The 26,862-nt window shown below is 43.5% G+C and overlaps 1 protein-coding gene across 1 annotated transcript; it reads left to right on the top strand.

The window, feature by feature from the left end:
* Positions 1 to 556: 556 nt before the first annotated feature.
* On the top strand, positions 557 to 26,643 carry LOC121271967 (synaptotagmin-11-like). Its single transcript, XM_041178227.1, has 6 exons — positions 557 to 569; positions 6,676 to 7,580; positions 22,054 to 22,222; positions 23,257 to 23,331; positions 23,907 to 24,073; positions 26,494 to 26,643. Exons 1-6 carry the CDS (start codon positions 557 to 559, stop codon positions 26,641 to 26,643), a joined length of 1,479 nt encoding a protein of 492 aa, XP_041034161.1.
* The last annotated feature ends 219 nt before the right edge of the window (positions 26,644 to 26,862 follow it).

Raw genomic sequence — 26,862 nt, 5'->3', positions numbered from 1 at the left:
TGTTGCCTTTCAGATGAGACATTAAACCAAGGCTCCATCTATATGCTCGTGTGGATGTAAAAGGTCCTGTGGCACTATTTCAAAGAAGAGTGAGGGAGTTCTCCCCAGTGTCCTGGCCTTCATTTAACCCTCAATCGACTTCACAAAAACTATCGAGTTATTATCTCTTACTGGGATCCTGCTGTGCCCAAATTGGCTGCCACATTTTCTAAATTGCAACAGTGACTACACATCGAAAGTACTTCATTGGCTACACAGCGCTATGGAGCATCCAGTGGTCAGGAAAAATGTTATGAAAATGTAAGTCTTCCTTATTTTTAGGTTAGTGAATGCAAGAAAAATATTTTTGTAGCAACTTAAAAGTCTTTAACACAGAAAGATGCCTCGATGTGCCTCATAGAAACATAATCCAAAAAATATGTGTGCCAAGTACAAAGAAGGAGATGAGGCTTGGTCAAAAGTTATAGGGAAAGAGGGTGATTTAAGGACAACCTTAAAGGCTGTGGAGATGTTTAGGGGGGAAATCCATTAGTGTGGGGCCTAGGCAGCTAAAGACATGGCCACCAACGGTAGGATAAATGCTAGAGCCAAAGAAACCTTGAAGAGGGGGTGGTTTGTAGATCTGGAGGAGGTTACAGAAATAGGGAAGGGTGAGATCATGAGGGAATTGAATGGATGAGATGGGAATTTTACATTGAGGGCCAGAGAGGACGTAGTGGGTGAGCGGAAGTTGGTACAACAGAGTTGGAATTTAATCAGGTTAGAAGATGACAAACAGGTTGAAGGTAGGGCCCCAGCACTGTTGTGTTGATTCTGCAACCCCATCCCCTTATGAAGAAGGCGGCACACTAGCAGTGTAGGCCTTGCTGACATCCTCATACGGTTGAAGTTCACTTAGACATGTTTCGGGGGATAAAGGGGTATGGTGAAAAGTTGGTTCGAGGGGCCTGACCCATCACAAAGGGAAAGTCTTTGTTGGGCTTCATGACCTTTTGCTCCAATTAATGGATCTAGGTGTGAAGAAGGACCCATTGTTACATATGTGATATTTAACATGTGAACTGGAAATGCCAACATAAGGTGAATGTTGCTTTAATGAGCGAAGTTTGATCTATTCATGTGTCTGTTTTCCTGCTTTCAAAGTTCAAACCTCCATTATTTAGAACTTCCTTGAAAAGTTGAGGAGCTGTAAACTGCCTGGAATACGCATTTGATGATGTCTCTGTCTAAATTGTGGAGATCGAGATTGGATCGTGTGTATATTAGATCTTTAATACATCTAAATGACAGACTTCCTAGCTCAGTTAATCTGCCTGAGATACACCATGGCTGTCAAATTGCAGTAAGCTATCTTTAGGTGCAAATTTCCGCAGCAGACAGGAAAGTGAATAGAATGTAGCATCTTGTGAATTTTTTTTTTCCTTGTTGCAAAGCTTGAGTTTTGTTGCTGTACACACATCCTTCATCTTCACAAAATTACTTCTGGCTATCTCAATTCCTTCTTCTGGCTGAACAATAAGTAAAGATCTGTCGGAGGAAATAGAGGCTTTTGAAATGTGGACGCTAAGATGTTTGTTTATAAAATTCCACATGCCGACCATAAGGAAAAATGAAGGGGCGCTTGAAATAGAGAAAGCAAAAATAACTCCTAGAGAAGTGACACACAGAAAAGCCGATGTTAGTATTTCAGCCATTTGATCAAAACTGAAAAGCTACAGAGATCCTATCTAGAGGGCAAAGTGGATGCAACAGAAAGAGGGGTCGACCGAGGTGTAGTTGAATGACGGGCGTCACAAGAGAGGTTGGCAAACGAGGTACAGTGGATGTACGAGGATAGTACAATACAGGCGAGTGTGACACACCATGACAGCGGATCTCCAGGTAGGAGTAGCTACAAGCAGGACATGAGCAGTGTAAGCTATATCGCAAATCCTCCCGCGATCAGGGGAGGGTTTCAGAAATGGCCAAATCGCCGTTATTTTTCATAGCACCCATGAAAACAGTGATAGGAGAAGAATCCATAATAGCTTTTATTAGAGAAGTGGGTAAATATTTGTAACACAACAGCAACAAGTTGTATTTATTTTATTCATTCACGGGATGTGGGCTTCACTGGCTGGGCCAGCATTTATTGCCCATCCCTAGTTGCCCTTGAGAAGGTGGCGGTGAGCTGCCTTCTTAAGCCACTGCAGCTCATGTGGTGTAGGCACACCCACAGTGCTGTTAGGGAGGGAGTTCCAGGATTTTGACCCAGCGACAGTGAAGGAGCGGTGATATATTTCCAAGTCAGGATGGTGAGTGGCTTGGAGGGGAACTTCCAGGTGGTGGTGTTCCCATCCATCTGCTGCCTTGCCCTCTTAGATGGTAGTGGTCATGGGTTTGGAAGGTGCTGTCTAAGGAGCCTTGGTGAGTTTATGCAGTGCATCTTGTAGATGGTACACACTGCTGCTGCTGTGTGTGAGTGGTGGAGGGAGTGAATGTTTGTGGATGTGGTGCCAATCAAGCGGGCTGCTTTGTCCTGGACTGTGTCAAGCTTCTTGAGTGTTGTGGTGTTTAAATTAACACCCTCAACTGAGAAACAAAAGTCTTACAGAGGCATTATCAAGATGGAAAAATTGAAAATGGAGAAAGGTACAAGACTACTGGGGAAGTACGGTGGGCTGAATGGCCTCCACAGACCTATAAAATTCTATAGTTTTATAATTCTAAACTTTGGATGCAAAGCAAAGCATATTGTAAAGTAAGAAATAAAACTATACAATATATGTGAACATATGGGACCCAGGCATGTCTACCCAGCCAGCCTGTCATTTCAGCCCTTGTTCAAAGATAGTACTTGCAATTATATGGCACCTTTCATAACCTCAGGATTTCCCAATGCACTTTACAGCCAATTAAGTATTTCTTGAGTGTAGTCATGCTCAGGACCATCTAAAAACTTTTTCTTCTTGCTTACTGCCTTGCACTCACTCCATAACACCCCCTTGAAGTAGCAATCCATCCATTTTCCTTTTGAATATGTTGGGAGGGTGTTGGTTACACAACTGTGTCTCTTAAAGAAGTCTTCATAGTCTTCAATAGGTTAATGGCAAATTTCTACTCACCACTTGTAACTATATACACATATACAGTAAAGAGTACAGGCAAGGAGCTATCTCCATGTCTAGGTCTTTTAATGTCTCTGCTCAACACCACACTGACCCTAGGGCTAGGTCATGTGCCTTCTTACATCACTGTGTGGGCAGTACTAAAATCAGTCCTACATTAACTCTGTACATGCTTAACTGAGGCAGCCAATAACTTCACTGGTTGAGAAGATATTCTATAAATTAATAGCTCATTATGTAGTTCCACCAGCTACCATACAAATATGCACAATGTCACCATACTATCAGGTGATCCTCCAATAGAGGCACATCAAACTCACCTTTTAATGTCTGTAACTTGACCCTGCTTCAAAGGTCTATAAAAGCATTGAGACAGCATTCACAGTACTTTCAGTTTTGAGGAACTTTGAACTGATTATTGAGATGTAAAAAAAATACTTACATAAGTTGGCCTCATCAGTAACAATAGAAATTTTAGAAATCCTTTTGTTTGAGATGCTCCGACCTTACCATTCAGGGATCTGGTTATACGGAGCTACAGTCTACAGAAACATAATCTGTTTTTTTTAATTCTTCCATGGGATGTGGGCATCACTGGCAAGGCCAGCATTTGTTGCCCATCCCTAATTGCCCTTGAACTGAGTGGCTTACTAGGCCATTACAGAGGGCAATTAAGAGTCAGCCACATTGCTGTGCGAGTCTGGAGTCACATTTAGGCCAGACCAGGTAAGGACAGCAGATTTCCTTCCCTAAAGGACATTAGTGAGGCAGATAAGTTTTTATGACAATTAATGATAGTTCCATGGTCACTGTTAATGGGACTAGCTTTCAATTCCAGATTTAGTTAAAAGCAAAATACGGCAGATGCTGGAAATCTGAAACAAAAACAAAAATAGCTGGAAAAACTCAGCAGGTCCGACAGCATCTGCAGAGAGGAACACAGTTGACATTTCGAATCCATATGACTCTTCATCAGAACTAAGGAAATAGAGAAATGAGGTGGAATATAAGCTGGTTGAGGGGGGTGGGACAGGTAGAGCTGGATAGAGGGGCCAGTGATAGGTGGAGGCAAAAAAGAGATTGCCAAAGATGTCATAGACAAAAGAACAAGTGAGTGTTGACAGTGGTGATATTATCTAAGGAATGTGCTAATAGGGACATTAAGGGTAGCAAGCAGGACAAGCAAGTGGCAGATGGCCCTAGTAGGGGTGGGGTGGGGGGAAGGGATCGAAATGGACTAAAAGGTGGAGATAAAACAATAGATCGAAATAAATTTAAAGATAGGTGGGTAAAGAAAAATATATTTTTTGAAAATTATGAGTTGTTGGAAAAGGGGGGGATCGGAAAGGGGGTGGGGATGGAGGAGAGAGTTCATGATCTAAAGTTGTTGAATTCAATATTCAGTCCGGAAGGCTGTAAAGTGCCTAGTTGGAAGATAAGGTGCTGTTCCTCCAGTTTGTGTTGAGCTTCACTGGATTTAGTTAATTGAATTTAAATTCCACCAGTTGCCAGGTTGAGATTTGAACCCATGTTTCTGGATTTACCAGTCCAGTGATTACACCACCGTTTCCCCATTTTAAGAGAAAGCACGGATTCTTCAATTGTATGTTCAAGTGAATATTTTAAAAAGGCATCTTCTAATCCTAATGAAGCCTACAGTTTTGTTTCAAAGTAATTAGATTCTGATACTCAACGGGATTAAGACGATCAGGTGCTCTTAGCCCTTAAAGCGCAAGCGTAGAGGCGGGGATTTCCTGGTGCTGGTGTGGCAGGTTCCTCTGCAGTGAGCCAGCTAAAAGACTCCGGCAGGGACGGAGGATCCTGCCAGCGAGAGGGGTCGGAAAATCCCGGCCCAAGGCTTTTCTCAGCTGGTATTGTAGGCTTAGGCTCCAGGGTTGCACTGGCAAGTGAAAGCATTTTCAAGTTTCTCTGGCTACAGACTGAACCCATGAATACTGCAAGACATATCGACTAAGCAACCGACAATTTCGCTGCATTGGGACTTCTTGTGCAGACTTACAGTGGCCGGTTAGGAAATAGTGCTACTTGTAGAAATTTCCGGAGTTGTCTCAGGATATTGCACCCAAGATAGATCACTCATTCAACTCAAATGGCGTCAATGGAAATCAGGCTTCATTAAAACCCTGATATGGCCTTGCATGATAACGTTCAGATCAATCAGTCTGCTTAATAAAAAAGGGATGGTAAATGGTCATGAATGAGAGCAACAGCTTTGATATTTCATTTTCATTGTTAATGCATGAGTATTTAGAACTGAGTAGCAAACTACAACAACTTGCATTTATATAGCATCTTTAATGTATTAATTGCTGCCTGGCACTTCCCAGGAGCATTCTGAAGCAAAATTAGACTACAGATGACGAAAAGCTTGGTCAAGGAGGCATAGGCTTTAAGGAGTGTCTAAAAGGATGAAAGAAAGTTAGGGGTTTAGGGAGGGAATTCCAGATCTGAGGGCCCAGGCAGCTGAAGATACCATTGATGGAGTGATTAAAATCGGGGGTGCTTGAGAGGCCGGAATTAGACAAGTGCCAATATCCCTAATCTCCTTCAGGCCTACATCTCTCCAAGGAATCTGCACTGCTCCAAACTGACCTTTTGCACTGTCCTGATTTTCATTAATCCACCAAAGGTGACTGTGCGTGCATCTGCCTGGGCCCTAGGCTCTGGAATTCCCTCCCTAAACTTCTCCATCTTTCTCTAACTCCCGCTCCTCCTTTAAGACATTCCTTAAAATCTACTCCTTTGACCAAGCTTTTGGTCCCAGGTCCTAATAATGGCTCGGTATCAAATTTTGTTTGGTAACGCTGCTGTGAAGCCCCTTGGGATGTTTTACGTTAAAGGTGCTAATATAATTGTGAGCTAAAAGTAGTGAGTAGCTTTTTTTCAGTATTTGTGAACTGATTTTCCTTTGAAGAAAGATTGCTTTCAAATATCTGAAACGGAGTCATTTTTAACAACCTACAAATATCAGTTGACGTTCCCAAACAGCTAATTGATGAGGGGTCCTGAAAGGTGCTATGTTTTGTTTAATATTCGTTCATGGTATGTGGGCTTCACTGGCTGGGCCAGCATTTATTGCCCATCCCTAGTTACCCTTGAGAAGGTGGGGGTGAGCTGCCTTCTTGAACTGCTGCAGTCCATGTGGTGTAGGTACACCCACAGTGCTGTTAGGGAGGGAGTTCCAGGATTTTGACCCAGCGACAGTGAAGGAGCAGCCGATATATTTCCAAGTCAGGATGGTGAGTGGCTTGGAGGGGAACTTCCAGGTGGTGGTGTTCCTATGCATCTGCTACCCTTGTCCTTCTAGGTGGTAGGGTTTGCATGTTTGGACGGTGCTGTTGAAGGACCCTTGGTGAGTTTATGCAGTGCATCTTGTAGATGGTACACACTGCTGCTACTGTGCATCACTGGTGGAGGGAGCGAATGTTAAAGGTGGTGGGTGGGGTGGATGTTGAAGATGGTGTAGGGAGTGAATGTATATTGTGGTAGAGGGAGATGATGCTTATTGTGATGGATGTGGTGCATTAACATCTATGTTTTGGTTCAGTGCATCTGCAGGTCCTCCTTGGAGCTGGCCTTGCCTTTCTCTGCTTCTGCCTGATTGTTGGCTGCGCCATCTGTTGGCGGAAAGGAAAACAGCGGAGTTATGCCAGCAGCAAAGACCAGGCATCAGAGCGCATCATTATGGACCCCAGTTCGTCCCTGCCAGGGAACACCAGCACGCCCATCAAGCAGCAGTACGAGGAGGTGCACGGCTTGGTCTTGGACTACCCAACCTGTGATGTGTGCGCTCTGCCAGACTTCGAACCTGACTCCCACCACAAGCTTGGTCCCCATGGCAGAGCATCCCTGCCGTTCATTCCCACTGTCCAGAAAGCCAGCCTGGCCAGCAAAACCAGGAGAATCCTGGAGCGGCGCTGTACCGTCTCGGGTGACTGCTCAGTCTACACTGAACAAGGCGCCTTTCAAAGTCCGGCCTCCAAATCCTTAGGCCCTGAGCCTGCCCTGTCCCAGACCGTGCCTGACGACCTCGTGGGTGCCAAGTCGAAGCAGAGACCAGTGCTGCACTTCATGCTGTTCTACTCGGCTTATGAGGTCACCTTAACGGTAGCCGTCCTGAGCGTCTCCAACCTGCCCAAGAAATTTGGCGCCAGCTGTGGCTCATATGTGAGGGTCTACCTGCTCCCCAGGTTTACAGAGCCACAGCAGACCACTGTCCGCAGAAAGAGCCTGAATCCGGAGTTCAGAGAGAGCTTCCAATTCTCGGGATACACGTTAGAGGAGATAAGGTGCTTCACAATTCGCTTTGCCGCCTACGTCAAGGAGTTCCACAATTTTAAAGACACTTTTGTTGGGGAGGTCCTCTTTGCCTGTGAGCAGGGAGACTGGAAGCTAGACGTTCCCTTGACCTACACAAGGGAACTCACCACAACTAAGACAAAGCTCAAAAAGGTAAGAGTCACCAGAAGCTGATTGTGCGGGCTGAAAGTTAAATGCTTGGGTGAGAGAGCAAGGATGGCGTGCTCAGTTATTCCATCTGTGTTCACAGCCAGATTGACCGGCTGGACACTCAGAGCCTGTCCCCTTGCTAGCTAACCCACAACCCCAAAAACCAGGACTCAAACAGGTAATGCTCTGGCATCTCCACTCAGAAGGTTGTTAGTTCACATCCAACTCCAGAGCTGAAATTCCAGGCTGAAATTTGTCTTGTTGTCCCAAAGGAATGCTGCACTGTTGGAAGTGTGAAATATTTCAGCATGAAATATTAGAAAACGGCTCCCATCTGCCCTCTTGGGTGGATGCAAAAGGTCCCACCACACTATTTTGCAGGGGAGTTCTCCCGAAGTCCTGGCCAACACTTAGCAATAGTCGCTTGGTATGACAGAAGTTGAATATTGCTGAAAAGAGAGACGTGTTGCCAAATCTTTTTGTCTTGCACTCATCAGGACAAATACAAGAATGCCAAATTTCAAACAATCACAACAGTATATACTACAGGAGAAAAGGGTGCTGATTGGTTAGTAAGTTAACTCTAATTGGCTGAGGCGCTGCCATGGACAAATCAGCAGGGAAATATAGAATGGCTCCTGGCCATTCAAAGTAAGAGCTTGGCTTGAACATATTCCTTTTGTTTGTAGGGAACAGGTCCCTGCATATGAATGTGTGTTGCTTCTAGCAAGCATAAATGAGACACATTACAAGCTCTGCTGATTATCTGAAATTGGTTGTTAGTGTAGCTATTAGTGCACTCAGGATTGTTCAGTGAGTGCTGTACAATCACTGAATCACATCTAATGGTGGATGTTTTGTTTTGGCTTTTGCAAGTGTGGGCTGGTTAAGTATGGTCTGTACACTGCCTGTTACATACAGTCAAAAGAACATGTTGTTTGGTTCAATCAACCAATCATTGGTTTGTACAGCCTACATACTTGGCATCATACCAGCGCTGAAATTCATAGACAGCATTGCCCAATTGTATGCTGGGCAGTTGGTCTTTTTGGCACATTAAGCAAGGACCTGTTCTCCGCCTGCAAAAAAACAAAATAATATGTTCAAGCGTTGTGTCTTTTTTTGAATTACCAGGAGCTTGGGGAGCCTATAATTTCCCCATTGTGTCCTCCAAGGCAACGCCTCATCCAATGAAAGCTAACTTGGCAACAAATCAGAGTCGACTTGCCAACCAATCAGAGTCGTCTTGCCAACCAATCAGCACCCTTTTCCCCTGTAGGATAACTTGTTGTGATCATTTGAAATTTGGCATTCTAGCATTTATCTTGATGAGTGCAAGAGGAAAAGTTCCTGCAACATGTCTCTCTTTTCAGCAAGATTCAAAATTTATCACTCTGCCAACACAGCATGACCATTCAAACCAACAAGTACTGACATATTCTTTTAGTTTGATTCTCCTCAGTGGGATCATAGTGACAATTAACTTTACATGCTGGGAACCAAATCAGGCGACTAGCAGACATGCTTTGACTTAATTGGCCGGCATTAGATTAGTGAAGATAAATGTCAGCTGCATAATGTGTGGTTATTAACACTGAAGCACAATTTAGGCACCCAATTTTAGTGCTCAACAGTCAGATTCGATGTAGAGTAAACATTGCATGAGTAGACTGATTATTATCTGCCCTATTGTCACACATGCTACACCCACCATAAAAAGATTAATAGACTAATATCTGGAAGGGCCGGGTAATCTTATGTGGAAAGGCTGGACAGGCTAGGCTTGTATCCGCTGGAGTTTTACAAGAGTAAGAGGTGACTTGATTGAAACACATAAGATCCTGAAGGGACTTGACAGGGTGGAGGTGGAGACGATATTTCCTCTTGTGGGAGGATCTAGTACACGGGGGTCACTGTTTCAAAATAAGGGGTCACCCATTTAGAATAGAGATGAGGAAAATATTTTTCTCTCAGAGGGTGGTGAGACTTTGGAATTCTCCTCCTCAAAAGCTGGTTGAGGCAGAGCCCTTGAATATCTTTAAGGCTGAGGTAGGTAGACTCTTGATAAGCAAGAGGGTGAAAGGTTATCAGGGGTAGGGAGGAATATGAGGTTAAAATCAGATCAGCCACAATCTTATTGAATGGCGGAGCAGGCTTGAGGGACCGAGTGCCTACTCTTGCCCCTAACTCGTATGTTCATAAGTTCACAGCATTTTGTCAGTTAATTTCACTGAAGTCAGACCTCAAAGAGTGGATTCAAAATGGATTACTCACTGCAGCAATCCATTCAGAACCGACTCTCTGAATTTGTAGGTTTTCAATGTTATTATATTCGCTGTGCCTCAAAACATTGTAACACCTCAATAACGATTGCTGTTATGCAGCAACCCATTCCACAACAGCAACATCCTATGGGGTGAATGACCAGTTATTCTGCTTTGTTGATTCAACATTAGCCTGGGATCTTTAATATCCACTTGAACAGGCAGGTGAAGTCCTTAACAAAAACAGAATTACCTGGAAAAACTCAGCAGGTCTGGCAGCATCGGCGGAGAAGAAAAGAGTTGACGTTTCGAGTCCTCATGACCCTTCGACAGAACTTGCGTTCGAGTCCAAGAAAGAGTTGAAATATAAGCTGGTTTAAGGTGTGTGTGTGGGGGGCGGAGAGATAGAGAGACAAAGAGGTGGAGGGGGGGGTGTTGGGGGGGTGTGGTTGTAGGGACAAACAAGCAGTGATAGAAGCAGATCATCAAAAGATGTCAACGACAATAGTACAATAGAACACATAGGTGTTAAAATTAAAGTTGGTGATATTATCTAAACGAATGTGCTAATTAAGAATGGATGGTAGGGCACTCAAGGTATAGCTCTAGTGGGTTTTTTTTTATATAATGGAAATAGGTGAAATAGGTGGGAAAAGGAAAATCTTTATAATTTATTGGAATAAAATAAAATAAAAAAAAAAGGGGAAGGGGGAAACAGAAAGGGGGTGGGGATGGGGGAGGGTGCTTACGACCTAAAGTTGTTGAATTCAATATTCAGTCCAGAAGGCTGTAAAGTCCCTAGTCAGAAGATGAGGTGTTGTTCCTCCAGTTTGCGCTGGGCTTCACTGGAACAATGCAGCATGCCAAGGACAGACATGTGGGCAAGAGAGCAGGGTGGAGTGTTGAAATGGCAAGCGACAGGGAGGTTTGGGTCATTCTTGCGGACAGACCGCAGGTGTTCTGCAAAGCGGTCGCCCAGTTTACGTTTGGTCTCTCCAATGTAGAGGAGACCACATTGGGAGCAACGGATGCAGTAGACTAAGTTGGGGGAAATGCAAGTGAAATGCTGCTTCACTTGAAAGGAGTGTTTGGGTCCTTGGACGGTGAGGAGAGAGGAAGTGAATGGGCAGGTATTGCATTTTTTGCGTGGGCATGGGGTGGTGCCATAGGAGGGGGTTGAGGAGTAGGGTGTGATGGAGGAGTGGACCAGGGTGTCCCGGAGGGAGCGATCCCTACGGAATGCCGATAAGGGGGGTGAAGGGAAGATGTGTTTGGTGGTGGCATCATGCTGGAGTTGGCAGAAATGGCGGAGGATGATCCTTTGAATGCGGAGGCTGGTGGGGTGATAAGTGAGGACAAGGGGGACCCTATCATGTTTCTGGGAGGGAGGAGAAGGCGTGAGGGCGGATGCGCGGGAGATGGGCCGGACACGGTTGAGGGCCCTGTCAACGACCGTGGGTGGAAAACCTCGGTTAAGGAAGAAGGAGGACATGTCAGAGGAACTGTTTTTGAATGTAGCATCATCGGAACAGATGCGACGGAGGCGAAGGAACTGAGAGAATGGGATGGAGTCCTTACAGGAAGCAGGGTGTGAGGAGCTGTAGTCGAGATAGCTGTGGGAGTCGGTGGGTTTGTAATGGATATTGGTGGACAGTCTATCACCAGAGATTGAGACAGTGAGGTCAAGGAAGGGAAGGGAAGTGTCAGAGATGGACCACGTGAAAATGATGGAGGGGTGGAGATTGGAAGCAAAATTAATAAATTTTTCCAAGTCCTGACGAGAGCATGAAGCGGCACCGAAGTAATCATCGATGTACCGGAGAAAGAGTTGTGGAAGGGGGCCGGAGTAGGACTGCAACAAGGAATGTTCCACATACCCCATAAGGAGACAGGCATATCTGGGGCCCATGCGGGTACCCATAGCCACACCTTTTATTTGGAGGAAGTGAGAGGAGTTGAAGGAGAAATTGTTCAGTGTGAGAACAAGTTCAGCCAGACGGAGGAGAGTAGTGGTGGATGGGGATTGTTCGGGCCTCTGTTCAAGGAAGAAGCTAAGGGCCCTCAGACCATCCTGGTGGGGGATGGAGGTGTAGAGGGATTGGACGTCCATGGTGAAGAGTAAGCGGTTGGGGCCAGGGAACTGGAAATTGTTGATGTGACGTAAGGTGTCAGAGGAATCACGGATGTAGGTGGGAAGGGACTGGACAAGGGGAGAGAGAAGGGAGTCAAGATAACGAGAAATGAGTTCTGTGGGGCAGGAGCAAGCTGAGACGATCGGTCTACCGGGGCAGTTCTGTTTGTGGATTTTGGGTAGGAGATAGAAGCGGGCCGTCCGAGGTTGGGAGACTATCAGGTTGGAAGCTGTGGGAGGGAGATCCCCAGAGGAGATGAGGTCAGTGACAGTCCTGGAAACAATGGCTTGATGTTCAGTGGTGGGGTCATGGTCCAGGAAGAGGTAGGAGGAAGTGTCTGAGAGTTGACGCTCAGCCTCCGCGAGGTAGAGGTCAGTGCGCCAGACAACAACAGCACCACCCTTGTCAGCGGGTTTGATGACAATGTCAGGGTTGGACCTGAGAGAATGGAGTGCAGTAAGTTCAGAGAGAGACAGGTTAGAATGGGTGAGAGGAGCAGAGAAATTGAGACGACTAATGTCGCGCCGACAGTTCTCAATGAAAAGATCGAGAGAAGGTAAGAATCCAGAGGGAGGGGTCCAGGTGGAGGGAGAATATTGGAGATGGGTAAAAGGATCCGTTGAACTGGGAGAGGACTCCTGCCCAAAGAAGTGAGCCCGGAGACGAAGACGGCGGAAGAAGAGTTCAGTATCATGCCCCCACACACACACCTTAAACCAGCTTATATTTCAGCTCTTTCTTGGACTCGAACGCAAGTTCTGTCGAAGGGTCATGAGGACTCGAAACGTCAACTCTTTTCTTCTCCGCCGATGCTGCCAGACCTGCTGAGTTTTTCCAGGTAATTCTGTTTTTGTTTTGGATTTCCAGCATCCGCAGTTTTTTTGTTTTTATCTCAGGTGAAGTCCTTAGTTCAGCATCGACCTCCATATATCCGGCCATGAGTTTGACCACATCAACTTGGTCCTCAGAGAGCTCAATAATAAGTAGAATGCATGGCTTATCTGTTGCTGTGGGTTTTAATTATATTGGGCATTGTCCTCCTGTCTGATAGTGCATTCTGGTCTGGGAAACAAAGGAACAACCATGTAATTGGGTATGGAGAGAATGTTAATTCCCCTCTCCTGATCATATATTGTCTAAGCACAGGTTTGGAGGACGATACTATTGACTGCTCTGTGTGAGCTCAGTTGTTACTTTCTAACTGTACATTAACATAGAAATTGTGCGAATTGTAGATGAATGCCTCCATTTGCCTTAACAGAGACATGAACCCATTTAAATTAAATGTATTAACACCTTTTTTAAAATTATAGACAAAGGAATATCATAACAAACATATCAAGAACAAATTTACCTAAATCACCAATAATCATTTCTGGGTTAAATTCCTGCCCGGTAATATAGTCAAATATCAATCGATTTAATGATGCATCTCTTAGAGGTGCAGAAATTGAATATTGCTGCAAAGAGAGACATGTTGCGAAAGCTTTTTGTTCTGCACTCTTCAGGACAAACACAAGCATGCAAAATTTCAAATGATCATGACAATTCACACTATAGGAGGAAAGGGTGCTGAGTACACTGAGTGTTGTGATCATTTGGAATTCTTGCATTTGTCCTGATGAGTGCAAAAACAAAAAGGATTTAGTGATATTCGTTTTTGCTTCTTTTCTTGTGGGAACTTTTGGTCAGTGGGGAGAGATATTTATTATGTACAGAAGCATATTAATGGTATCCAGCTTTAGGGTGGTACCATATAAAGGAGAACAGTCTTTTCATCCCTGGGATCTTGAATGGGACATTCCATTCTGCTGGGGCAAAACTGTGCATCAGATAATGTTTGTTGTTAAGAAGAATTCTTTGCTGTTTAAGGTGAGGGATCTTAGTCCCAAGGAATGGAACACGCATCTCCTTAACTTCCTCAGTGTCAATGTTACAAAGGAACGGTCCCTCTATTTAACTTTATCACACTGTAGTCACAGTAACAAAATATCAAAATTACTTCATTGGCTATAAATGCTTTCAAGTCGTAAAAGGCACTATACAAATGCAAGTACTTGTGTTTTGAGCAAGACTGAAGTCTATGATCAATTTTATGTTTTAATCATAAATACTCCAGCTGTGGCTGCCTTACACATGATCCTGATTTGGAATTATATCGCCGTACCTTCACTGTCACTGGGTCAAAAACCCAAAAATCCCTCCCTAACAGCACTGTGGGTGTACCTACACCACATGGGCTGCAGCGGTTCAAGAAGGCAGCTCACCACCACCTTCTCAAGGGCAATTAGGGATGGGCAATAAATGCTGGCCCAGCCAACAATGCTCATAGCCCAAGAGTGAATATAAAAATAAATTCTACTTTTAAACAACAGGATAGGGTGAGAATGAATGATAGGAGGGAGAGAATCGTGGTGAGAGAATAAGAGGGAGAGACAAAGCTTTTTGTTCATTACACTGTATTGGATTCAGACCTGAGTTTCGGTGATGAACCCTAAATTAACCATCCAATCTTAAGTCCATTTTACAATTATTTCATTTCCGATAGACTCAATTCTGCTAATAACATAATGTGTACATTATAATTAAAGCCTTGCATGTATAAGGTGCTCTTCACAACGTCAGGACATCCCAAAGTACTTTGGAAGTGCATCTCACTGTTGTAATGTAGGAAACATGGAAGCCAATTTGCGCACAGCAAGCCCCAGCAGACAGCTTTGTGATAATGACTACATAATGTTTTTTAGTGATGTTGATCGAGGGATATGTGTTGGCCAGGACACCAGGGGGAACTCCCCTGCCCTTTGCTGAAATAGTGCCATCTTTTACATCCACTTGAGAGAGCAAATAGAGCCTTTATTAAACACCTCATCCATAGGACAACATCTCCTTCAATCTCTCTTTCCCCCATTTGAGTGTCAGTCTGGATTTTTGTGTTCAAATCTCTGAAGTGGGATTTCAAGCCACAACCTTTTGACTCAGAGTCACGAGCTGTGGAACCACAGCCGACATGTCCAATATTAAGAGCTAGGAGTTATAAACAACTTGTGAATTAATATCAATAAGTTTGGAAACCTATTTTAACACAGACTTTAAATTTAACAAAGCAAAATAATAGTACATTCGAGATGCTGACATAGTGGTAATGTCACTGGGCTGGTAATCCAGAGACCCAGGATAATGATTTAGGGACATTTCAAATTCCACCACAGCAACTGATGGAATTTGAATTCAGTTAGTAAATCTGGAATTGAAAGCTAGTCTCAGTAATGGTGACCATGACAACGATCATTGGCTGTCATAAAAGCCCATCTGCTTGACCAATGTCTTTTAGAGAGGGAAAACTGCCATCCTTACCTGGTCTGGCCTACATGTGACTCCAGACCCACAGCAATGTGACTGACTCTTAACAGCCCCCAGAAATGGCCTGGCCAGCCATTCCATTCAAGGGCAATTAGGGGTGGACAACAAGTGTTGGCCTTACCAGCGATGCTCACCTTCCATGAAAGAAAACCTTATTTACCAGTACTCATTGCAAGCAATTTTTTGATAAGCAGCGAATAGCTAATCCTTGGAAATCAATCAAATCAAACGAGTTTGTAATTAAGTGACAAAACCCCAAGTACAATTTTAGAAATCTGCTTCAGGTTTACTGGCTTTTGGTAAATTTCTCAGGGAATTTTGCAGGGAATGGGTTAAGTGAAGGGTCAGAGCTGAGATACAGTCCTGAGATCCTGAGGAAAGGGTCCAGGCAAGGGGTTGAGAGGGACTGGATGGTCGGGGGAGTGAGTAGGAGATTAGGACTGAGGCGGAGCTGATACTGTGGCACCAGGAGGCTGCTGGCAGGTGTTCCGAGATAAGTTCCTTGCCTCTTTTGTTTTCCATGTTTGCTGGACCAGCGCCTTGGAGCAGGAGCTCTGTCTGGGTTCAAGGTGACTGAAAGTGCCACTCTTGGGTTATGAGCATTGTTGGCTGGGCCAGCATTTATTGCCCATCCCCAACTGCCCTTGAGAAGGTGGTGGTGAGCTCCCTTCTTGAACTGCTGCAGCCCATGTGGTGTAGGTACACCCACAGTGCTGTTAGGGAGGGATTTTTGGGTTTTTGACCCAGTGACAGTGAAGGAACGGCAATATATTTCCAAATCAGGATCATGTGTAAGGCAGCCACAGCTGGAGTATTTATGATTAAAACATAAGATTGATCATAGATTTCAGACTTGCTCAAAACACAAGTACTTGCATTTGTATAGTGCCTTTTACGACTTGAAAGCCAATGAAGTAATTTTGATGTTTTGTTACTGTGACTACAGTGTGATAAAGTTAAATAGAGGGACCGTTCCCTTGTAACATTGACACTGAGGAAGTTAAGGAGATGCGTGTTCCATTCTTTGGGACTAAGATCCCTCACCTTGAACAGCAAAGAATTCTTCTTAACAACAAACATTATCTGATGCACAGTTTTGCCCCAGCAGAATGGAATGTCCCATTCAAGATCCCAGGGATGAAAAGACTGTTCTCCTTTATATGGTACCACCCTAAAGCTGGATACCATTAACATGTTGGGAAGAACAGTGTTCCTCTCCGCAGATGCTGAGCATTTCCAGGTATTTTTATTTTTGTTTTGGATTTCCAGCATCCGCAGTTTTTTGCTTTTACCATTAATATGCTTCTCTACATAATAAATATCTCTCCCCACTGACCAAAAGTTCCCACAAGAAAAGAAGCAAAAACAAATATCACTAAATCCTTTTTGTTTTTGCACTCATCAGTACAAATGCACGAATTCCAAATTTCAAATGATCACAACACTCAGTGTACTCAGCACCCTTTCCTCCTATAGTGTGAATTGTCATGATCATTTGAAATTTTGCATTGTTGTGTTTGTCCTGAAGAGTGCAGAACAAAAAGCTTTCGCAACATGTCTCTCTTTGCAGCAATATTCAATTTCTGCACCTCTAAGAGATGCATCATTAAATCCATTGATATCCGACTATAATACCGGGCAGGAATTTAACCCAGAAATGATTATTGGTGATTTAGGTAAATTTGTTCTTGATATGTTTGTTATGATATTCCTTTGTCTATAATTTTAAAAAAGGTGTTAATACATTTAATTTAAATGGGTTCATGTCTCTGTTAAGGCAAATGGAGGTATTCATCTACAATTCGCACAATTTCTATGTTAATGTACAGTTAGAAAGTAACAACTGAGCTCACACAGAGCAGTCAATAGTATCGTCCTCCAAACCTGTGCTTAGACAATATATGATCAGGAGAGGGGAATTAATATTCTCTCCATACCCAATTACATGGTCGTTCCTTTGCTTCCCAGACCAGAGTGCACTATCAGACAGGAGGACAATGCCCAATATAATTAAAACCCACAGCAACAGATAAGCCATGCATTCTACTTATTATTGAGCTCTCTGAGGACCAAGTTGATGTGGTCAAACTCATGGCCGGATATATGGAGGTCGATGCTGAACTAAAGACTTCACTTGCCTGGTCAGGTGGATTTTAAAGATCCCAGGCTAATGTTGAATCAACAAAGCAGAATAACTGGTCATTCATCCCATAGGATGTTGCTGTTGTGGAATGGGTTGCTGCATAACAACAATCGTTATTGAGGTGTTACAATGTTTTGAGGCACAGCGAATATAATAACATTGAAAACCTACAAATTCAGAGAGTTGGTTCTGAATGGATTGCTGCAGTGAGTAATCCATTTTGACTCCACTCTTTGAGGTCTGACTTCAGTGAAATTAACTGACAAAATGCTGTGAACTTATGAACATACGAGTTAGGGGCAAGAGTAGGCACTTGATCCCTCGAGCCTGCTCCGCCATTCAATAAGATTGTGGCTGATCTGATTTTAACCTCATATTCCTCCCTAACCCTGATAACCTTTCACCCTCTTGCTTATCAAGAGTCTACCTACCTCAGCCTTAAAGATATTCAAGGGCTCTGCCTCAACCAGCTTTTGAGGAGGAGAATTCCAAAGTCTCACCACCCTCTGAGAGAAAAATATTTTCCTCATCTCTATTCTAAATGGGTGACCCCTTATGTTGAAACAGTGACTCCTGTGTACTAGATCCTCCCACAAGAGGAAATATCATCTCCACATCCACCCTGTCAAGTCCCCTCAGGATCTTACATGTTTCAATTCCATGCATGGTCTCACCACTTCACTATCTCCAGCCATAGAATCATCCTGGATCTCTGCATCCCTCCAAATCTAGTTTTATGTGCACCCACTGTTTACATCACTCCATCATTGGCGGCCATGCCTTCAGCCTCCTTACTCTTCTAATCTCCAGCAGATACAAGCCTAGCCTATCCAGCCTTTCCTCATAAGATAACCTGGCCATTCCAAATATTTATCTGGTAATCTTGTTATGGTGGGTATAGCAAGTGTGACAATAGGGCAGATAATAATGTCTACTCATGCAATATTTACTTTGCATCGCATCTGACTGTTGAGCACTAAACTTGGGTGCCTAAAATGTGCTTCAGCGTTAATACCCACACATTATGCAGCTTTCATTTATCGTCACTAACCTAATGCCGGCCAATTAAGTCAAAGCATGTCTGCTAGTCGCCTGATTCAGCTCCCTGCATGTAAAGTTAATTGTGAGGGAATCCAGAGCTCAGGGCCCAAGAAGCTGAAGGCACGGCCACTAGTGATAGAGTGATGTAAACAGTGGGTGCACAGGAGACTAGATTTGGAGGGGTGCAGAGATCCAGGATGATTCTATGGCTGGAGGAGGTTGCAGAGATAGTGAAGGGTTGAGACCATGCAGGGATTTGAACACAAGTTGGGCCAGTGGAGTTCAGCACAAATTTTTTGCAGCAGATGTAATTTCTTCTGTGTGTTTGTCACTGAGACCCTTGTTCGCGCGGATGTGGCCATTTTACAATAATTTAAGCCCACTGTTTTCCTTTATTAGGTGTCAGTCCACCGCCGGGAACTGGATCAGTAGCTTGCCCATGTGCACATCAGTTTGTGTAAATATTTCATAATTGTAAACATAACATGAATTAATAGCCAGTGCCTGTTTAACTTTAGAAAGCGTGCACACTATCTTTTATCAATCGACCTGAGTCATGCCAGACAGCAGTAAGTTGATAAAAAGAAACAAAAATTCTCATTTATGACGCACTTGACTCGAACTCTGGTTATGTTCCAATTCTGCCTCATTGCATTTGAATGGCCATTTATCTATGTTAATATTGGACTTATCAAAGCGAGGGACAATGCAACACTTGTTTTCTGGCACTCAGTGTGAGTCTGATATACTCCCGGCATGGGTGACGGCGCGCTTCAGAAAAGAGTCAAGTTTCCTGTACCCCACTCCAACGAGTGCTGCATCACTACCAGGGTTTTCCATTTCCCACACCTGTCACTCTCTGGCCACTATGAGATTGAACACGAATACTAAATTAGACAAGGTTTTATTCATGTTTTGGGTTCAGACCTTCCGGGTTCTTGACTGAGACTGAACCAACTTAATTCACGTGAGATTGGCATTGGCGTTTATTGCCTGAACCAGAACAGGTCCTCATGTGCCCGCTGTCTTTGTCTTCCAAGCTGGTGGAGAGCCCAGCTTTGCAAAGTGCAGTCGGAAAAGCCTTGGCAAGTTGCTGCAGTGCAACCTGTAAAGAGAGCACATTGCAATCACAATACTTCTGTACTGTGTTATCAGTTCAATGATTCTGTAAAGGATACTACTTCCAGACAGATGTAAAAGCCTTAGAAAGGATAAAGAGGTGGTTTAGCAGGATATTACAAGGGAATAGGGACTTCAGTTATGAGGAAAGGTTGGAACATAAGGACATTATAGAAACAGGGGAAGACTATACAGCTCCACCATTCAGTATGAGCATGGCTGATCTTGGGCTTCAACTCCACTTTCCTGCCTTCGCTCCCCATATCCCTCAATTCCCTGAGAGACCAAAAGTCCATCTATCTCGGCCTTAAACATATTCAATGATGGCACTTCCACAGCTCTCTGGGGTAGAGAATTCCAAAGATTCAACCCTTTGAGCGTACGTCAGTCCTAAATAATCAATCCCTTATCCTGAGGCTGTGTCTAGATTCCCCGGCCAGGAGAAAACAATGTCTCAGTAACTACCCTCTTACTCTTGAATGTTTCAGTGAGATCACCTCTCATTCTTCTAAACCCCACAGAATATAGACTCAATTTACTCAGCCTTTCATCATAGTACAATCCTTTCATCCCAGGGTCCAATTTAGTGAACCTGTGTTGCACCGCCTCCAATGCAAACAGGTCCTTCTTTAAATGTTGCTATCAAAATTGCACACAGTATTTCAAGTGTGGTTTCACCAAAGTTTTGTACAATTGTAACAAGACTTCTTTATTCCTGTTCTCCAGTCCCCTTGCAATAAAGGCCAACATGCCATTTGCTTTCCTAACTGCTTGCTATATCTGCATACTAACTTTTTTGTGTTCCTTGCATGAGTGCACACAAGTGTCTCTGAACATTAATATTTACAAATCTCGCCCTTTCAGAAAATATCCTGCTTTTCTATTCTTATGATCAAAGTGAATAACCTCATACTTCCCCAAATTATACTCCATCTGCCACCTTGTTGCCCACTGACTTCACTTGACTATATCTCTTTGCAGCCTCTGTGTCTTCCCCATGGTTTACCTTCCCACTAGCTTTGTATCATCAGCAAACTTAGATACATTACTCTTTGCCTCTTCATTAAGTCATTAATATAGATTCTGCTTCCTGTTCATTAGCCAATCCTCTATCTATGCTAGTATATCACCCCCAACTCTTATGTATTAACCTATTGTGTGACACATTATCAAAAGCATTTTAAAAATTCAAGTATACTGCATCTACTGGTTCCCCTTTATCTATCTTACTCATTACATCCTCAAAAAACTCTAATAAATTTGTCAAACATGACTTCCGTTTTGTAAAACCATGTTGACTTGTTCTAAACATACTCTGCTTTTCCAAGTGCATTGTTAAGATTTCATTAATATTAGATTCCAGCACCTTCCTGATGACTAACATCAGGCTATCTGACCTGTAGTTCCCAGTTTTCTCTCTCCCTTATTCCTTGTTACATTTGCTAACTTTCAATCTACTAGAACCATCCCAGAATCTGGGGAATTTTGGAAAATCGTAGCCAGCACATTCATCATCTCTGCACTCTAGGATGTAAGTCAACAGTTCCTGGGATTTGTTGGATTTTAGTCCCCTGAGTTTCTCCAATACTTTTTCTCTGCTGATATTAAGCACCTTAATTTCCTCACTCCTATTAGTGCCTCGATTACCCTCTATTTCTGGTATGTAAGTCACTTCTATAGTGAAGACAGACGCAAAGTATTTGTTCAACATCTCTGCCATATCCTCACTGTCCAAGTTATTTTCTCCCATCTCTGCCTCTAGGGACCAAAGGTTACTTTAGCTACTCTCTTCCTTTGTATATACTTGTAGAAGCTCTTACAATCAGTTTTTATATTACTAGCCAGTTTACTCTCATAGTCTATTTTTTCCATTTTTATCAGTCTTTTGGTGACCATTCGCTGGTTTCTAAAATATTCCCAATCCTCAGACTATTCTTTGCAACATTATACATCCCTTCTATAATCTAATACTATCCCTTAACCTCCTATTATCTTATGTGCTTTGGAATCGAGAAAGTTAAGAAGTGACCTAATTGAAGTTTTCAGGATGATGAGAGGTTATGAGAGAGAAAGTAGAAAAACAATATTCCCTCTGGCAAGCGGGTCAATAATTCAAGGTGGGAGAATTAAAATCATTGGCAAAAGGTCTGCAAGGGAAATGAGGCAAACTATTTTTACTCAGTTGTCAGGATTTGGAAACTTCTACCCAAAAAAAATAGAAGTTGATCCCATAAATAATTTTTTGAGGGAGTTACGATGATAAGGAACCTACTGGATGAAAACCAGGGATGTGGCTCAAAGCACAATGGATCTTCCAAGGAGCCAGCACAGGTGTGATGGGCTGAATGGCCTCCTTCTGTGCTTTAAGTTGCTTTAGTGTTCCTATAACTAAGCTGTTTTGCATTATTTTTCAGTGTCTCAGCTCCCAAGACGTGGTGGGTCCTACAATCAGCACAGCCCAGCCTAAGTTGTTGGGCCAGCTCTTCATCCTGCTCCAATATCAGACCTTGGCTAACCGAATCAAGGTCATGGTTCGAAAGGCCGAGACTCTGGGCAAGCTGACCCGCATGCCAGGCTCACCAGGTGAGGTGTTGCGGCGGTATGAACCATGGGGTGGACTCTTACAGCCCATATAAAGGATTCCTCATGTCAGACATGTGCATGGGGTGTGCCAATCTCCCTGACCTCTTATACATGGAAGTAGAAACTAATACAATATGCTGTGGGCTCAGATATAGAAATATAGCTTTAAAAATAAAACTGCAAGGAGCAAATATTTGATGCTGCAAAATTCAAGTTGCTTTGCCAGTGAGCTGCCTGGGACCCAAGAGCTGCCTGGGGATGGTGAGGTCTGTAGCTCACCAGTCTAGTGTAATATCTTCATAATATCAGGTGGGCCTTGAGTTTAACCATTCCAGCACAGGGAGTCAGTCCCTTTGTCGAGTTAGTTCAAGCAGTCAGACCAGTTTCTACATCAAAATGCGTCCTTAAAAGTCCCCCTGTTGAAGTCCACTTTAGGTCTCTGGCTAGAAAGAGCATTTCCCAGTTGTGTGTATGTGTCTCTCTCCCTCTATCTACACTTCGCATGGTAATGACAGACAGGAAAGGCAGTGACAGCACTGAGACCTCCAGCAGACTGGCCGAGAAACAGGCCTTTCGGAGGTACGTCAGCCTAGGAAGGATTTTCCCTTCCCTGACTTTGGAGTATGTGTCACAAAAAAACTCATACACCTCTCGGCAAATTAAATAAAATGGTCTGAAGTTCACACTCTCCCTTCTCCCTGGTGGGAAAATCGGTACAGAGCCTGTAATGTAGTAAAACGTCCCAAGACCCTTAACAAAAGCAAAATCTGACATCCAGCTATACAAGGCGATATGAGGACAGGTAATCAAAAGCTTGGTCAAAAGAGTTATGTCTTAAAGGGGGAGCTATAGAAGGAGGAGAGGTTTGAAAAAGGGAATTCCAGAGTTTAGGGCTGAGACAGCTGAAGGCACAGCCACTAATCATGGAGTGAAGGAAACTGGGGAAGAGTAAGGGGCCATTGTGTGCAAAAAGTCCAAATTGCAGAGTGTTTATTTTTAAATCTCTGCTGATTTTTCGTCCTCTCCACCTGAAGGTGTTGACTCCTCACTCAGGGACAATCGCAAGGTCCTCTGGTACCTCATCAGAGCGACCAGTACTCAAGCAAACAGTGGGTGTCACAGCAGTGGTCAGGTCTATTCACAAGTACGCACTTCCATCAGCTAATCTAAACAGTTTGCCCATGGTTCTATTTTCTGTTCAAGTTGCTCTATTTAACATAGAGCCGAGGAACATTTTCTCCAAGTGCACTTCAATAATCCACCGATGTATAGCTTATTAGAACGGATTCACATTTATAGTGAAACAATGAATTTTGCAATTTGGTGGCACGTAAACTGGACAGACTACAAATGCAAGTTAAACATGCAGTGGGCTTTACAGAAGCAGCAAGGTTTGGCCAGTTCAGGTTTTCAACTGCTGCCTTTGCCCAAGGTCTGTTTGTCCTTAAGTATTCAGCCATTCTGTTCTCAGGCATTGGTGACCCACAGCAAGAGATGCGAGATGCTAAGGATAATTGTTGCAGCCTCCGTGCTACCTAACTGACATCATCGGCATGGCTGCAGATGAGAGTGCCTGGGTACCAAACAAGGCAGCAAATGAACTAGTCCTGCCCATTGTGGGAGGGCTTAACCCACTGATTCCTTAAGGCGTCGCCATTGTTCATCTCCCTATCTTTCTTTATAGATCATTATGTCATCATAAACCTGCACCAAGGTGGTAAAGTTCTCTCAACCAAGGAAACCAAAACTTCAAGTGGCTACAACCCGGTGTGGAATGCACCATTTCTGTTTGATGTTCCTCCGGGAAACATTGAGAGTCTGCAGCTCTCTCTGGAGTTTATAGTCATGCAGGTAAGGGCGGTGGCAAGCTCACAGTTTGTCTAACTCATCGCTTTCAACAACCTAATGCCCAATATTAGGCCTTATTTAGCCAAGGTTGAACACTGGCGAAGGATAGGCTAGGGCAATTGACTTGCTCAAGAAGCAGCTGTAAAGGATAGATGGTAAGCTTGATATTGTGAAACTATGTAGCCAAATTGACCCATCTTGTGCACATTAGTGGAACAATGCAATCATCTCTCTCTCTTTCCCCATCTGAATATTATGATATTATGAAAAGTGGCTAGGGCAAGGGTCAGGAACAAAATTCTGAGACTTGGCAGCACAGAACTGGAATCTTGCTGAAAAGTTAGACATGTGGCCGAAGCTTTTTGTCTTTGACTTCTCAGGACAAACACAAGAATGCCAAATTTCAAACAATCACAACAATTTATACTATAGGAGAAAAGGGTGCTGATTGACTGGCAGCTCAACTCTGATTGGCTGAGGCTAGGCCATGGGGAACTATAGGCTCCCCAAGCTCACAGGTAATTGAAAAAAGATGCAAGGCTTGAACCTGTTGCTTTTGTTTGCGGAGAATGTGACCCTGTGTATGAATGTCTGTCGCTTCTAGCAGGTATAAATGAGCCCACATTACGAGCTCAACTGATTATCTGAAAGTGGTTGTTAGTGTAGCTATTAGCGCACTCAGAATTGTTCATCAAGTGCTGGCCAATCAGGGAATCACATCTAACAGTAGACATTTTGCTTGGCATTCTTGATGAGCACAAGACAAAAAGCTTTGGCACATTGTCTCTCTTTTCAGCAATATTCAGAAGGTAGAATAACATTGTTATCTGATGAGAAAAGGTCCTGGATGGCAGGATAATGAGTTTAAATAATGCAATAGAATCATACCATAATTGTTGAATTAAGGATGAGGGTTTTTAATTAGGAATTTGATGCGGCCAAGAGCTTGATTCATGGCAGATATGACCTTGTGGTTTGATATAGTTATGTGGTGATTGTTGCTTTCAGGCCAGCCTTACTGAGTAGGGGGTCACGTGATCAGAACAGCCAATCAACACCGAGAGTGGGGAATCTCATAAGGTGGTGGAGTTTTTCTAGCCTGGGGGAGTGTATTGTAGCCTTGCTAGAAGCAGGCAGTTAATCCAACAACTCTGTAAATAAATAAAGAAGCCTCTTGGTGTTACAGCTCTACATTTTACAACCAACTTGCTGCAGAAACATCAGTCCATTGGGTATCAGATTATTCTCAATGGAATATTACTGCCAGCTTCAACTGATATAAACAGCTGAAAAGAATTTGTTCTTTGTCTGGAGCAGGGGTAAATATCCAAGCATAGCAATTTTTTTTCAAATTTGTGCTCCTCCTAGAGGAACCTTGTGCAATATGATGCATATTGGAAATTAGGAAAGTGCATCGTTTATGATCTTCCAGACATTGGATTTTAATTTAAGGGGAGGCTGTGGCGTAGTGGTATCGTTGCTAAATTGATAACCCAGAGACCCAGTGTAATGCTGTGGGGATCTGGGTTCGAATCCCACCCACAGCAGATGGTAGAATTTGAATCTAATAAAAACCTGTAATTAAAAGTCTAATGATGATGGTAGAATTTGAATTGAATTTAAAGATGGTAGAATTTGAAACCATTAAAAACCTGGAATTAATTAAATAAAAACCTGGAATTTGAATTTAAAGATGGTAGAATTTGAATCTTATAAAAACCTGGAATTAAAAGTCTAATGATGACCATTAAACCCTTGTCAAACGTTGTTAAAAACCCATTTGGTTCACTGCTGTCCTTACCTGGTCTGGCCTACATGTGACTCCAGACCCACACCAATGTGTTGACTCTTAAATGCCCTCAAGGGCAATGGGATGGGCAATAAATGTTGGCCTAGGCAGTGATGCCCATATGCCAAGAATGAAGAAGTGGTTTTGGTGTTCACATCCAGGGCCTGGGGGAATGTTTGTTCAGGTTGAGGATCCAGTGTGTTTCTATTTTCTCTTTTGTTTAAGAACAGGTTGTCATCTGTCCTTTCAACCAACCACCCTTTCCTACCCCCACACATTTTCCAGAAATTCTTCCACTTTAGCAACATATCATTAAAAAAAAAATCCAAATTATAATTAAACTTTTTGAAATATAATTTTGCCTTTCTTATCAACTACACAAACCAGTTCCTGGGGTGCCTGCTGGTCACAGAAGGCCTCGAGCTGTACCTGTTGAGACTCTTATGCTTGCTCTCCAGTAAAGCCTGTGTGTAGGCATAGCCATTGAGAACCATTGGGTTCTCTTCCCGATTGGAGAGTGTTTGGCGTGATCCATTCCAACTTTGATATGCACAAGCCTCAATTCTCTTTTGAAGGGGCAGAAAACTGGATCTGGCACAGGTTTACTCAATGCAACCTTCTTTTTAATTTCTAGGGTCGTATTTATACCCGAAGTGGTGCCCTTGGCCGTGTGGTCATTGGTGCAAATGCTTCAGAGACGGGACAGGCACATTGGAAGGAGATGTCCAGTCGGGGGCATGTGGAATCTGCCAGGTGGCACACCATCCAGCCAGACACTTTCTAGATACCCTCGTACACATTCGTATACCCCCTCCTCTTAACTGGTTCAGTGAAATGTAAAACAAAATGTACTAAAAACCCTATGTCCGTTAGGAGCTTGATGTTGCAGGAACAAGGTAAACAGTTCCAAGTAAAGGTAGATGTTACTGTCTCGCTTCCATGGCCCAGGTCCAGGCCTCGGCCTAGGCTTGGTAACTGAGGCAGCCATTTTGTTGCTAAGGGA

The sequence above is a fragment of the Carcharodon carcharias genome, chromosome 32, assembly GCF_017639515.1.
Source record: "Carcharodon carcharias isolate sCarCar2 chromosome 32, sCarCar2.pri, whole genome shotgun sequence".
Taxonomy (NCBI): domain Eukaryota; kingdom Metazoa; phylum Chordata; class Chondrichthyes; order Lamniformes; family Lamnidae; genus Carcharodon; species Carcharodon carcharias.
The sequence above is the reverse complement of the archived record's forward strand: the minus strand, read 5'-3'. Positions and strand labels throughout refer to the sequence as shown.

Bases quoted from the DNA above. Each gene is read 5' to 3' on its own strand.
- LOC121271967 (XM_041178227.1), top strand. The intron at 23,332-23,906 runs GTGGGTGTCACA...CTTTCTTTATAG, and splicing joins GACCAGTACTCAAGCAAACA to ATCATTATGTCATCATAAAC. The intron at 24,074-26,493 runs GTAAGGGCGGTG...TTTAATTTCTAG, and splicing joins TGGAGTTTATAGTCATGCAG to GGTCGTATTTATACCCGAAG.